The sequence below is a fragment of the Amblyomma mixtum genome, chromosome 2, assembly GCF_055824585.1.
Source record: "Amblyomma mixtum isolate Tamu chromosome 2, ASM5582458v1, whole genome shotgun sequence".
Lineage (NCBI taxonomy): Eukaryota > Metazoa > Arthropoda > Arachnida > Ixodida > Ixodidae > Amblyomma > Amblyomma mixtum.
The window spans coordinates 45,105,003-45,119,498 of NC_143013.1; the positions used below are offsets into that span (position 1 = coordinate 45,105,003).

Consider the following 14,496-nt stretch of genomic DNA (forward strand, 5'->3'; position numbering starts at 1 on the left):
CATGTGTTTTTTTTTTCTTTATTTGTTTGGCGCGCTTTCCGAGGCAGGAGGCGCGAAGCCGAGTTCGCTAGGTGAGGCGTGCAGCGCGGGATATTCATAGTTGTCACTGGTTACCACGGTTGTAGTCTTCTGGCTCATGCGGAACATGACGCAGTCAGAGGAGCATGTTGGGTTGGACCAGTGGTTGGACCCACAGTCTGCCTACTATGGACGCATGGAAGAGTTGGACGCTCATGACGCGAGCAATCAGCCGGACACCTTCGGACAGCTGGTGCGGCGTCTCAACAACATCGTGTGCCGATCAGAGACAAATACAACGGATGTGGCAGAGATGCGGCTTGATCCTGCTGAAGAAGTACACGAGTACCAAGCTCTGATGGATCTTCTCACAGGTTCACGCTCATGTTATTTTCTCACACAAGCTGAGTAGCGGCTTGTGGAACTGTTGCCGTATTTCCCACTTCGCTCGCCACGATGTTATACGAGGGGGTACCCAAAAGAAACCGGACTTATTTTTGTTTGAACTTATTTGTTCACATTTTAAGCACAGACCTTCAATCTCCTTCAAAGTATTCCCCACTTGCAATGATACGCTTGTCGAATCTTTCATTCCATTTTTCAAAGCATTGTTTAAATTCATCTTTTGTGATGCTTGATAGTGCCTCTGTCGTTTTTTTCTTCACCTCAGCAACATCAGCGAAGCGCTTTCCATTAACCTATTTTTTCATTCTAGGAAACAAAAAAAGTAGCACGGGGCAAGGTCGGGAGAGTATGAGGGTTGAGGAATAGGGGTCATGCCGTTTTTGGTCCAAAATTGTCGTAGAGACAGGGCTGTGTGAGCAGGGGCATTGCCATGATGGAAAAACCAGTCACCCGACCGCCACAAATCTGGCCGCTTCCACCGCACACTGTTGCCCAATCTTTTCAAAACATCCAAGTAGAAAGCCTGGCTAACTGTCTGACCCTGCGGAACAAATGCTCAATGGACAACTCCTCTCACGTCGAAAAAACAAATCAGCATTGTTTTGAGGTTTGGTTTCACCTGACGAGCTTTCTTGAGGCGAGGTGAATTTGAAGTTTTCCATTGTCATGATTGTTGCTTTGATTCAGGATTCGACTCAGGAACACTTGAGTTGTCCCTATAGCATCGTCCTTGTACGTCTTTCTTAATATTTCAAGAGTTTCTATTCAACTTTTTTCGAGGAAAAATCAGAATTTCACCGGCGCACGCTGTTCACGAAAATCAGCCATTGCAAAAACGACATTCACACAAAACAGTCGTCACTCTAAAACTCTGCCTAAACTAGTCTGACCTCCTTCAATGACGGCAATCGGCTTACTGACTCTGGAATGTTCGTTCTATGCGCTCCTAGTGGCAAAACGCGGTACCACAGAAGCTTTGCCGACCAAAAAATTTAGTCCGGTTTCTTTTGGGTACCCCCTCGTACTTGAAGAGCTCGCTAATCGGCAGATACATCAAAAATGAATAAACCCAGAGCCCACATACAATTAGGCCCCGCTATGGAGCCCACATACTCAACTATAAAGTTCAAGTGCCATCATTATTTCAGCCATAACTTTATTCTTATTCAAATGGTCTTCATTCAAGGTCATCCACACAAAAATTCAGGGGCCACTTTGACGATCTAAAGTGCTCTAGGCGAAAGCCTTTCAAGGCAACACTGGCTGCTACTATGACTTATATTGGCTAGTCATGACCCATGACTAACTAGCCATGATTTGTTAATGACTAACTAGTCATGACTGGTTAATCATGAGTACTAGTCATAAGTAATTAGTTAATGACTAAGTAGTCATGATTGGTTTCACTTGAAATGTAATGGGTGGACGGACAGAGTCATGGCCGCGACTATGAGCCATTAAAGGCTCTCGCCTTAAAATATGTGCACTGCTGCAGTGGCCCAGTGGTTATGGCGCTCGGCTGCTGACCCGAAAGACGCGGGTTCGATCCTGGCCGCAGTGGGTGAATTTCGATGGAGGCGAAATTCTAGAGGCCTGTGTACTGTGCGATGTTGGTACACGTCAAAGTACCCCAGGTGGTCAAAATTTCCGGAGCCCTTCACTACGGCATCCCTCATGGCCTGAGTTGCTTTGGGACGTTAAACCCCCATAAACCAAACAAAATACGCACGCCACACAATGCTACTCTCAGCTAAACTGGCGAATTGTTCGAGCCCAAACTTCGGAGAGAAATGGCATTTGCTTGGCAGAATTGTTTTATGCTACATTTGTTGGGGTACTTGCCCGAATCAATCAGAATAAATCGAATATTCGCGTCGTCTGCGGCGACGACGAAACAGAACAATCCGCTGTCTCAGCGATTGCACCAGTGGCACCATCTTATTTGCCGGCTGTGGCGATTCGATTCGGCAAAGGAACAGGGTGGGAAAGTTTTGCGAGAAGTCTTTAGATCCTTTTTCAACTGCTTATCGATGATCACAAAAACTTAGTTTGGCCATAACTCTACTAAATCTCAAGTCTTTCGTGAAGTCTTCCGACCCCCCAACTCCCTTTGCCGAAACTCCATGACCGACAAATGAGATGGCGCCACTGGTGCAATTGCTCAGATAACGGCATGTTTTGTTTCATCATCACCGCAAACGATGCGAATATCCGATTTATTATGATCGATGTAGCGATGTAACAAATGTAGAGTAAAACAATTCTGCCTACCAAATGGCATTTTTGTGTGAAATTTGAGCTCGAACAATTAACCAGTGTAGCTGAACGAAGCATTCTGTGGCATGCGTTTAATTGCGGAACAGTCTATATTTGTGGAGACTTTGTGTGTGTTATTGTGCTAATACGCGCTTCTGTGCGATTCCGAATTCTGTTTTTGACCTTAAATAGACAAAAATAGTGCAAAATTTTTAGTGAAGCAGCAGAAAGGGAACATAGTTTCTACACCCCTTCTATTTTGATGCACACTGCACAGATAAATGCCTTCTCTTTCTAGCTTTGTATCATTTATGGAGAACTGCGTGTGCTTTCTTGTTACCATAAAGTTAGCACAGCTTTTCTCCGCACGAGCCCATGGTTCGTGAGTGACATGCACAGAACAGCCAACGCAATAACGACATCCGTGCACGTCCAATTTCTCTTCTGAACTTTCTCATTGGTAATTATGGTCTGATACATTTTAAGTTCGGCAGGGAGACACGATCTTACCTATGCTATTCACTGCCTGTTTACGGGAGGTATTCCGGGGCCTGAAATGGAGAATACCTAAGTAATCTGCAATTCGCTGATGACATTGCCTTGCTAAGTCACTCAGGACATGAACTGCAAAGCATGATCAATGAATTAGACAGGCAGAGCAGAAAGGTGGGGCTAAAAATCAACATTGGTTAATATTCAACAGTCTAGCAAAAGAACAGCAGTTCACAATTGATGGCGCAGTGCTGAAGGTAGTAAGAGAATATGTCTATTTAGGGCAGGTAGTGACAGCTGATACAGACCATGGGAGGGAAATAACCAGAAGAATAAGAATGGGGTGGAGCGCATATGGCAGGTTCTGTCAGGTCATGAATGGCAGTTTACCCATATCCCTCAAAAGAAAAGTATACAACCGCTGTATCTTACTGGTAGTCACCTATGGGGCAGAAACGTGGAGGCTAACAAAGAGGGTTCAGCTTAAGTTAAGGACAACGCAGCGAGCTATGGAAAGAAAAATGATAGGTGTAACGTTAAGAGATCGGAAGCGGGCGGAGTGGGCGAGAGAACGAACGTGGGTTAATGACATCCTAGTTGAAATCAAGAGGAAGAAGTGGGTTTGGGCAGGACATGTAATGCAAAGGCAAGATAACTGCTGATTCTTAAGGGTAACGGAGTGAATTCCAAGAGAAGGCAAGCATAGCAGGGGGCGGCAGAAAGTTAGATAGGTGGACGAGATTAAGAAATTTGCGAGAATACGGTGGCCGCAACTGGCGAAGGACAGGGTTAATTGTGGACATGGGAGAGGCTTTTGCCCTGCAGTGGGTTTTGTCAGGCTGATGATGATGATGACATTTTAAGTTTGCAGTGAAGCTCCGCCCACATTCAGGACTGCCGCACAGAATTCCTCCATGAGAAAAAAAGTTGTCCATTGTTAAAACTTTTCTTGCCACCTAAACAAGAAAAAAGTTATAAGCTCTAGAATTTTGACACCTGGCTTCTTTCGTAAAATTAAGCATTAAAAAGCTGATTTCATTTCGATACAGTATGCTGCGTACTGTGGCCAGCTGTTAGGAACTGCTGTTTTTTTAAGTTATCTCCAACTACAGAGTGAGACTTTGTTTAAATTCGGCTTTTCAGTGTGACTATACTCGGGCATAGCTTTTTTTTTTTGAAAAATGCAGCAAAGGATAGGCAGGAAAGGAAATCAGACGGGCCTTTGTCCTGGTACTGTTGGGAGTGGGCTCCTCAGCCCTAGTGACTCCGTGCCATCTTCAATTTCACCCCTCTCACACCCCTGTACCCTTAGCCTGAACAACGAAACATCCACCCTCCATGGCAGGGGAACAAAGGCCCCTCTCTCACTCTCTTTCCTGTCTAGCCTCTGCTGAACTGCCAAGGGGTTGTCCCCGAGTATAGTTAAAAAGTGCTTTTTCACCTCGGTTAGGACAGGAGTTTGTTTTCTGAGGTCTAAAGCCACATCTCATCTAGGCACATGGAAATCAAAAGTGAGCTCTCAGCTGACAAAAATACACCAGCATATATTTTCACTCCACAGCTAATGCTATGGAGCCAACTGACAGCGTCAACAGTTTAACAGGGATCGCAAAAATTTCCCACATTTTGCATGAATTTCCCCTTTTCCCTTGCAGTTCCAATTTTCCCATAATATGGGAAATTTTTATTTATTCGGCAACTCTGGCTAACATGCGCATGGTGTTTGCCATGCCCTTATCACTTGCTTTTTTAAAAGTTTTTTGAGAGACCGTGTCCGGTATGTAACGCAACTCACACGGGAGTTCCCCCCTTCATGCACCCACACTTTTTTCTGATGGTAAACTTCAAACAGGCTCTCTCAATTAATCTACATGCGACATGGTTTTGCTGGAGAGTTTGGTACATAAAACTTAAATATTCTGTTTGAGATTGTGCTTTTTGCATACGCATTACTATCATCATCCTTATTTCGCTGTAAGGTTTAAAGCATGCGTCACATGTTTTACCATCACTTTTACTCTTCAGGGGACCCCACCTTGATGCCTGCAGACGGCAACGTCCTATCCCTGGCCTGTGCTGTATTGCACAATGCTTCAAAGTGTACCCGCCTTGGATTGCCTGTTCTTCTGTCGCACCACCGAGCACTCCTTGAAAAAGGCAAGCTCATGTGGCAGTCCAATGTAGGCCTGCAGAGTGGCTGGGTGCAATGCAACAGTGCTGCAAGTTTTATAGGGGATGATTTTCAGTCTTCAGGAAATGAGAAACCAGGCTACACCTGACACAGCAGTCTCATTTATTTATGAACAATGCTGTTTTTTAAAGAGTTGACAAGAACTGGAGAAATGTTATTATTGGTGAGAACAGATAACAGTCAGTGACATGTGAGGAATAAAGATTGAATTAGAATGAAGAGATTTCAAGCATTTTAAGGGACGAGTTTTTGACCGCTCTGCAATGTTCAGTGAGTCACATATTGATGCGGCAGCCAGTTTGACCGATGCACACAGCACATATACTACGTTTCGCTTGCAGGCTACCATCAGCTTTGCATGTTTGATATCTCATTTTTTGCACATGCTTGCATTTTCTTTTTCGGCAGCCTTTTTTTCTACTGCGCGACAAAAATGGCAGAGGAACTCAGCTTGCATGTCATGTATGAAAACATCTGGAAGCAGATCAAAAATTTTAAGCCAACCTGTAGTGAACACTTGCAACCTTTACGCGTCAGGATCAGAAGACTCGGGAGATTGTAGAAGCCTGCTGCATTTCCAAGGCTGATCACTGCGTCTGTGAGCCACCCCTTGCAACTGACTGGGAAAGAGATTTCCATTTAGATTGTAACAGCTAATTTTTTGCTTTTGATTTTGTTCCTTAGTTTCTTTCTCATGTTTTTTTTTTCCCCCATGTTCATACTGATGTCTGAATAGACACCTATATTGCAAGTAAGCGCTTTTCGTGTGTGCCTTCCTCAAGTGTCTTGTCCTTTTTTGCGCTGTCCTTCCATCAAAATGAACCAATACCAACATGCCCAACTTTTCGTTTTGCTCCTTTTAGCCTACTGTACGTAATATCCATATCAGTTTGTATAATTTTGAAAATGCAGTTGCCCTCGCTGCTGTGGCTCAAGAAATTATGCCTACATTATGCCAAAATACAGGCTCTTTTGAAAAGCTTGCGAGCAAAGCAACCCCTCCAGTGCACGTAACTCATCGAAATAGCCAAAATTTGAAAGATCACATACAGGTTTCAAAATTAAGCTCCAAAGTTTACCTGCAGTTTAAGTTTACGAGTGTAAATTGCAGCTAACTGATGGTACTGAGTATGAAGAGAACCTAGATACTCATTCACATTTTAAAATTTGCTAATTCACTTGTACAGTTCATTCTGCTGAATTTTTCCTCAGCATCCTAAAATCTGATAAATGAAACTGAGGCTGAAAGAATTTGGCAAACTATGGTATCAAGCAAAGGAGGAAGTTGCACACAGCTTTACTGTTTGTATGCAGCTGGCAGATAAGTTGTGCAGTACATCTTTCGTGCACTCTATGGCTCAGGTTCAAGTGCTCATCAGCCGCAGAACCTTGAGAACAGGTTGGCAGTGTTCACGGCCAAAAGTTGTGGCTTTTCCAGAAAGTGATCGACATATTGTTTGCCACAGTATATGCTTCACTTATACAAGAGATGTGGTGATGCCAGCAGACATTGCATGAACGAGCCCTGACATGCTGAAGAGCACGAATATCAGTGATCTGATCTTTTCGAAGTTTAACATACTGTGTTTGCTAATAAAATCATCATTCATGAAATGGACTCTAGTATATAGCCTCTTTTGCCCACATTAATGTCCATTAGTTAAGGTGTCGAGCAGCTAATTGAAAGTGTCTTGCCGTAGCACTGACACTGTGCGTTGCATTTTGGATATATTGATCACTGTATTGATCACTGAAAAACTGGGGTAAAAGTACAGTTTTCGAATATATTGGTCAGTGTACTGACCACAGTATTGATCACTGGAAAACTGGAGTAAAAGTAGAGTTTTCGGATATATTGGTCACTGTACTGATCACTGTATTGATCACTGAAAAACTGGGGTAAAAGTACAGTTTTCGAATATATTGGTCAGTGTACTGACCACAGTATTGATCACTGGAAAACTGGAGTAAAAGTAGAGTTTTCGGATATATTGGTCACTGTACTGATCACTGTATTGATCTCTGCAGAACTGGGGTAAATGTACAGTTTTCGGATATATTGGTCACTGTATTGTTCACTGGAAAAGTGCAGTTTTCGGATATATTGGTCACTGTACTGATCACTTTAGTGATCACTGGAACACTGGAGTAGAAGTGCAGTTTTCATACATGTTAGTCGCATTCGCACCGCTTTTGCAGCTGCACCATTTTCGCCTCTGCGCTGGCAGGCATGCATGTGCAGCTGTCCCATCGCATCGATGAGTGCGCTTCGCGAAAACCGTAGCGTGTCGCACATGTGATGTCCACGCGGTGCCACGCAGCCCGAGGCCTGCAGTCAGGTCCCGGCTGGCTGGCGGCTGACCTGGGCCGGGTGCGCTGCTCGTTGGCGCAGCGGCTTCTGGCCGAAGGCGACCCACGCGGCTGCCATCGCATGTTGGCTCCTCTGCTGCGCTGGCTTCACCGGCCAGGACACCGGGCTCTCGACTGTGTTGGGTAAGTGATAGACCAAGCAGTTGCACGAAGATTCGCACTGCCCAAGGCTCTTTCTTTTTGTTTCAGCTGGAGCACGAACTGGTTTTAGCGTGGCCATTCCTCATTGTGAGGACACCATTTGCACACGTGCATTTGGCGGTTATCATGAACATGTGTACTGTGAAAATACACAGCATTGTGAACATATGTCTCATGTGCCATGTGTCTCATGGCAATCACACGTTGTAGTGAGTTGTGCTAACGCATGGATACTCTTCTCAGCCTTTCGAACTTGTACCGTCCACCACAGTGTTCACGGAAACGGCACTGTCACGAGTGAAAGCAGTCCAGTTAGAAGAATTTGTCAGTATGTGGCCGAAATCTGTGCATCACGTGCAGTACATGGTGCCTTTTTACTGCATTAGCAGTATAGCCCTCATTTTCTCAATATCTGTTGTGGGTGTTGTGACCAGAGGGTTGTGTGAGCGGAGCGAAGGAGTGCGAGAAGGAGGAGTATGATAATAATGTGGCTATCCTCGTTTCAACGGTTTGGTGTAATTTTTGCACCTTAGCTGTACGAAAAAAAATGGTAGCTGATTTGCATAGTTAGGCAAAATACGAATATGTGCTCTAGCAGGGACTTGTTTCTCAACATTTTCATCATTGAACATTGCTGCGCTAAGGTGTTTGTCATGGTGTCTCTTCTTGATGAAAGATGAGCTACCCGCTTTATAAAGCAGGTATCGATGTCACATTACCGTGACATCATCACAACCTGCCCAGGTGTGTGTGTGTGTGTGTGTGTGTGTGTGTGTGTTTGTGCGTGCGTGCGTGCGTATATGTGTGCGAGCGCACTAAGGCACATAAATATTGTAGAAACGTAGACCAACATTTAAAGCAATTTATTGATGCTTCGGTCATGGAACGGCCTTCATATATGTAGATAGGAGAAAGCACAGTATATGTAGATATTAGCACAACAGTGTACAGGATAATATCAACCAGCAAAGAAAAGTAAAAATGCACCATGCACGTGGCTACAAGGCTACAAGGAGTAGACAGAAGAGCTAATTTGCAAGATTTAGTGTGCCATCGATCTTAACTACATAACGTGGCATCAGCAGATAAATAAGCATGCACTGGATTATTCAATTCACTTACAGTCAGTCCTAAGATGACAGATCACATCTGTTGGAGAGCGAGAATCAAGGAGCGAGAAATTATACATGACCTAAGAGACACATGGCGGCAATGAATATCATAATCAGCAGCAAGAATATCTATTACTAAATCCAGGAAGGAAACTTATGGTGCTATCTGTATGTAAAGGTTGAGCATTAAAAAATAGAACCAGAAAGCAGATGCATACTGCGATGAAAGCAGGTAAAGGTACCGAAGAAGAAACGCGAATAATTAAAGAGCACTAATGGCGGTTAACATTTGGGTGTTAAGATGGTATGGAGCTCAATTCTGCTTTGCTTTCATTTAAACCTGAAGACTTTATTGAATTGATACATAGAAAAGACTAATTTCTTGGTCATGATTAGTAGTAAAGCCTGATTTCAGAATAGTAGCCCAAGTCTGATCAAATGAGTGACCAGTGAGGTTGACATGGCTTGATAGGGGTAAGTTTGGAAGGGATTGGATGTGGGCTTTATGGTTGTTAAAGCATAATCTAAGGGGGTTTCAGTCCGACGTATATATAGTTCTTGGAGTAGATAGATGACGTTGGCAGTATCACAGCTGAAGTCACTGAGAATATTTAAATGAGAGTGTGAACCAGTGCCTCAGATGCTCTGAGATGTGGTGATGTGCAAACACACTTTACAGCTACTCTTGTTACATGGGTGGCAGCCTATGGGTTCCGCGGAATTGGTCTTCGATGATGTTCGTATATCCCGTAGGTTTTCTGATCTTCCGTAAACTGCTCTGGATGGCTGTATGAATATGTTCTTTAGGCGATCACTTTTATTTTTCGTTCTTGGCATCTTCATTCTCGTCTTCTTTTTTAATGCCACGACATCGGTCATTCTCTACTTTACATTCATAAATCCCTGGAAGTCTTCATGCCACTCCTGGCGCAATGGTGTAGTGGTTAAGCAATGTGGCACTGCCCTGTGATGGCTGGTGCTGCCACTATTAGGCCTTGTGCGGCCCTTGGTTCCCCTCCCCAAGTGTAGGGTAACCTACTGGGCATTGCCTGGGTAACCTCCCTGCCCTTCTGTCCATTTCTCTCTCTCTCCACTTGCCATGGTGGGCAGTTTGCTCACAATCCGGTGGGTAGGATTGGGACAACGAAGCGATGTCACATGACCTAGGTGGCCCATCTGTCTCCTATGTGGTTCTATGGGGATTTTCATGGATTTTTCACTCATGGTCAACGACGCCAGCGATGCCGGATTTTCTGCGACACGAGTTCCTTAACGCTATCTCCTTAACGCTATCATTTTGAAATGTCAGCTGCGTCATTTGAAAGAAGCTCAACACCTAAGGTACGTCGACACACATCTCTATTATACGGAATGCTGAAACATAGACATATAGTGTATTTTGACAAATATCACTTCTAGACTGAAAGTAACAGGAAGGATATATGTCTCAATAAAACCATGAAAAATATGTTTTCTGTTCTGCGAACATTAGCTCAGCACTGCAGTTACTATTGTTGACCAGCAGCGCAGCCTATTTTAACACACCACAACAGCAAAGAAATGGTGTACGAAAACACCATTCTATTTTTCTACGACTGCTGTGATACTTCTGCCAACATTTTGCAATGTAACTGAAATTATGATTACACGCTGTTATGAAAATCAAGTAAGAACAACAAGCACACATTGAACACTATAGACAGACACTGTATACCAACATAAATTCTCAACATATATCCACAGAACACACTTTTGCAGTCACTGATATACTCCACTCATGAGACCCTCCAGCTGGAGCCAATGGCAGTTGACTATTAAGCGAAGTTATCTGATTTAAGAATGCCTGCGGTGATGGTGGAGATGATGAAAACAATTCCAGAGATTAAGCTGCTAATATCTCTTTTACAAGAACCTTAGTCTAGTGTTCTGTTTTATAACCAGCTAAATATATATACAGATCTCAGTGAAGGACATCATTGACTTCATCTTAGATTTTCCAATTGGTCAACCAGTTGGAACCAACTGGAGCTTCCTGTTGGGAGATCAACTCCCAATAGGTTTTCAGGGTTCCATCTGGGATTTCCAATTGGTTTCAAATGGTTCCAGTTGGGCGATCCAACTGGGAGTGCCCTCACGAACCAGTTGGGTAATCCAATTGGGAAATGCAGAACCAATTGCAATAGCCAACTGGAACTAGAAAAATATTGGCGGGGGCTTAGCTTTGGTTAAGCCTGGTAGGTTACGAAAGCCAGCGCAGCGCCTCTAACGGAAGGAACGCGACGCGCCGCGTGTAAAGGTCACGTGTGGCTACCGGCCGCCGCTGTGCGACGACTCGACTTGGTAGCCCATCTCTCACCCTGGTATGACGTCACGCTATGACGTCACTATAGGCATGGCATAACGTCAGAGGTCATTCTAAATGTCACGCATGGCCATAGGCCGCCGCTGCGCGACGACTGGACTTGGTAGCCCACCTCTCACCCTGGTATGACGTCAGAGGTCATTCTGGAGGTCCTGGCCCCCGTCACCAAGGCCTGCGTGCCGGAGACGGGGAGTAGGGGGCTTCCTTATCTGGCGGAAAATAAAGTTATCATCATCATCATTTAAAGGTCAAACGTGGCTACCGGCCGCCGCTAAGCGAAAGGCCGTTCATGAGCGTAGTATTGCTTTCGCAATAAAACCAAATGTACTACCCAGTTGGATTCACGTGCCCAACTGGCTGACCAGTTCCCAACAAACACAAAACCTCCCCAAAATCTCCCAAAAATGACCCATCGGGACATCTAGAATCTCCCCAGGAGGTGCTCATTTTTCCCAAAAACTTCTAAAAAACGTCCCCACAACTAGCAATGTCCAAAAAGTTTTGCATCCCATGGAAAGCCCCAAAAGGTTAATGCTCGATTTCTCGGCTCTGGTTAAATAAAATTATTCCTCCTTTTTCATACAGCCTGCAGGCATCCAAGCGCACATATGTGCCAAATTTCAGGCGCATACTTACGTTACAGGTGGTGTAATACACCTTTCCACTCGTGTGAATGCGTGCTGGCTCGGCCGTTTTGCACTTATCCGTTTACGTGAAATGTCCTAGCATTTTACACACAAAGAAAATATGAATTCAAAAAGTCACCCGATTTGTCCCATATAAGAGCAAATAGCAGCGCCATGCAGAAGTCATATCAGTTTACTAGCTGTGCTCTGTGGGAATCCTGGCTTTCCGCCGTCGCCTTTGCGCGGCTGTGCCGGCCTCCCGCGTTGTTTCTCCTCTTTCCCTTGCTCCCGCCTCAGGCGGTGGAGAGGCGGCTGGGTGACTAATCACTGTCATTTAGCCACAGCTCCGCCCCGGCTCCCCAAGGGCCCCTTGCCATTGGCGCCTTTTGGCGGGAATTCGGGACCCGCTTTGGGCGGCCGCGCGCCCGTCCGAGCGGGGCCCAGAGAGAGAGATCCCTCCGAGACAGCCTAAGGTGCGTACGCTACTGTTTTGTCCGTGCCGGCCTTTGCCGTTCGGACCAGTGCTTACTCGAGCTCGCCCGCACGTGTCCTCTGACCTGCAGTGGCTCGAGCCTGTCCAGCGGGGTCCAGCGACTTCCGACAGGCGTACCTTGCGTTGATTGCCCACTCTCTCTCGCAACCGGCCCAACGGTCGACACGCGAGGGAGATCACAGCACTGCTGCGGGGACATTCTCCTGCAGCGGCGTGCTAGCGGCGCGCATTGCTCGAGTCGCTTCGTGCGCGCAGCGGAGCCTTGCTCCTCGCGCGCCCCCGGGACGGGGTGACGATTGCGTGTGTGTGTACTGCTGAAGGACGACGTGAATAAGCGTCTCCTTTGTGAACTTGGAGGCCTATTTCTTTGCGGCGAATCGCTCTCCTCCCAGCGGAGGTTGAGTGCACCGCATCGGTGTCCCAGTGGTGTGTGGTGACGGCTGATCGGGGCCCTTGGCTCGCGCGAAGCTCGAACCCGCGGTGGGTGGTGGCCTGTGTCCACTTAGAAACCCACAACCGAGAAATCTGCGAAATGAAGCAAGTAAAACAGAATACAGGCTGAAAGTTGATGCACCTTAAACGAACAATGTAAGGGCTACAAAAGCAGATATGCACTCGTAAAAGCAAACGTACGTAAAGAGCAACATGCAGTTTCAGGTCACAGATTTACTTCAAGTTGAAACCCCCCTCACGCTTAGAGACTCGGAGCAAGCTTCAGCGCCGTATTATCAAAACAGAAAAAAAAATATTAGTTCTACTAGGCGAAAATAAAAAAAGTGCGAAAAGGGCCTAATAAATAAACAAAAACCAGCATACCTTGACGACGTTGCCTACGGAAACGCAGGGATGAAACAGAAGGCTGCAACAGCTTTAACCATGAATTAAACGCAGCCTTCTGTACTGCGCCTTCTCACAGCACAGCAAACGCTCAAACATACGCGTTACACCCCCGTAACGATCCTGGGAGCTTTATTTTCTTGTGACTAAGTGTGGGGATAAGACTGCTTGGAGCCAGGCGGGAAGGTGAACGTGCTCAGGTACGTGCGGTGGCGCGCTGCATCCATGGTGCGGCAAACCGCGCATGCGGCACCGTCCAGCGTGCGAGTCGAGATCAAGGCACGTTTAATCCGGCGGGGGAGAGTCAATACAACCACTCGAACACTGCACAAACTATACCGCTGCGACAGGATGGCTGGGCCAACGTTACTAGAACAAACTTGGTTCCAGTAACGTTGGGCTGGGCGGTGGCGAAGTAGGTAGAGCAGGCTAATCCATGGGCACTCGCAGAAAGTGAGTGGTGGGTCTCCGAAGGTCCTTCCCGCCTCAGACCGTAGTAGACGGCCACGCTGCCACCACCAACGCGCTGCAGTCGTCGGAGGCGCTGAGGAATGCAGGGTGCGAGCGAGGAGTCGCCTATTGCCACGAACTCCGCGACGTGGCATCAGTAGGGCCGTGAAGCTGCGCAAAGGACTTGCGATGCGCCGCCGCGGCATCAGTTCCAAAAGGAATGGTATGGGCACGCCGAGGTGCGCGGGAAAACTGCCGTGAATCCGTAGCTACGATGTCCACGACAGCCCAGTTGGCGCAGTGACGAGAGCAAGAACTGCCGCGCTCTGGGGCTTGTGCTCGAACGTCTGGGGCAGCGCGAATAAAAGCGCGCAAAATGGCTTCCGTCCAGCGAGGAAGCCGGGCGAGCGACGGGAGGCCATTACTGCACTTCTGGTAGACAGCGGCGCAGCGAGGACTGCCGATAGTCGGAGACGCCTGGAGGGACCACCACACAATGTTGAAGTTGGGCGGAAGCTGGGAAAACGCTAGAAGACGGGAAAGCTGGTGACCGCCGCCGTCGCCTGCCTGCAGCATGGAGCCGACGGCCACGTGCGAGAAACGCATGCGCCGAGAGAGATGCGGGGTTTACCGTTTCCTTCGGCTGTTCGAATGAAACTGCTGTTTCATCTCTCAAGAAACGACGAGTGCAAGAGCAAAACCTTCTCTCCCCGCAGCTTGTGGCGAGAGGGAGAGAGAAAAGA

At 46.5% G+C, this 14,496-nt stretch overlaps 1 protein-coding gene across 1 annotated transcript in view; it reads left to right on the plus strand.

The window, feature by feature from the left end:
- The first annotated feature begins 15 nt into the window (after positions 1 to 15).
- LOC149359189 (uncharacterized) overlaps positions 16 to 14,496 on the plus strand; it is a 54,771-nt gene continuing 40,290 nt past the window's right edge. The window contains exons 1-3 of the mRNA XM_089571451.1: positions 16 to 392; positions 5,197 to 5,328; positions 7,684 to 7,855. Coding sequence (XP_089427577.1) covers positions 137 to 392; positions 5,197 to 5,328; positions 7,684 to 7,855 — 560 coding nt within the window. The 5' untranslated portion in view covers positions 16 to 136. The remainder of the gene's footprint in view (positions 393 to 5,196; positions 5,329 to 7,683; positions 7,856 to 14,496) is intronic.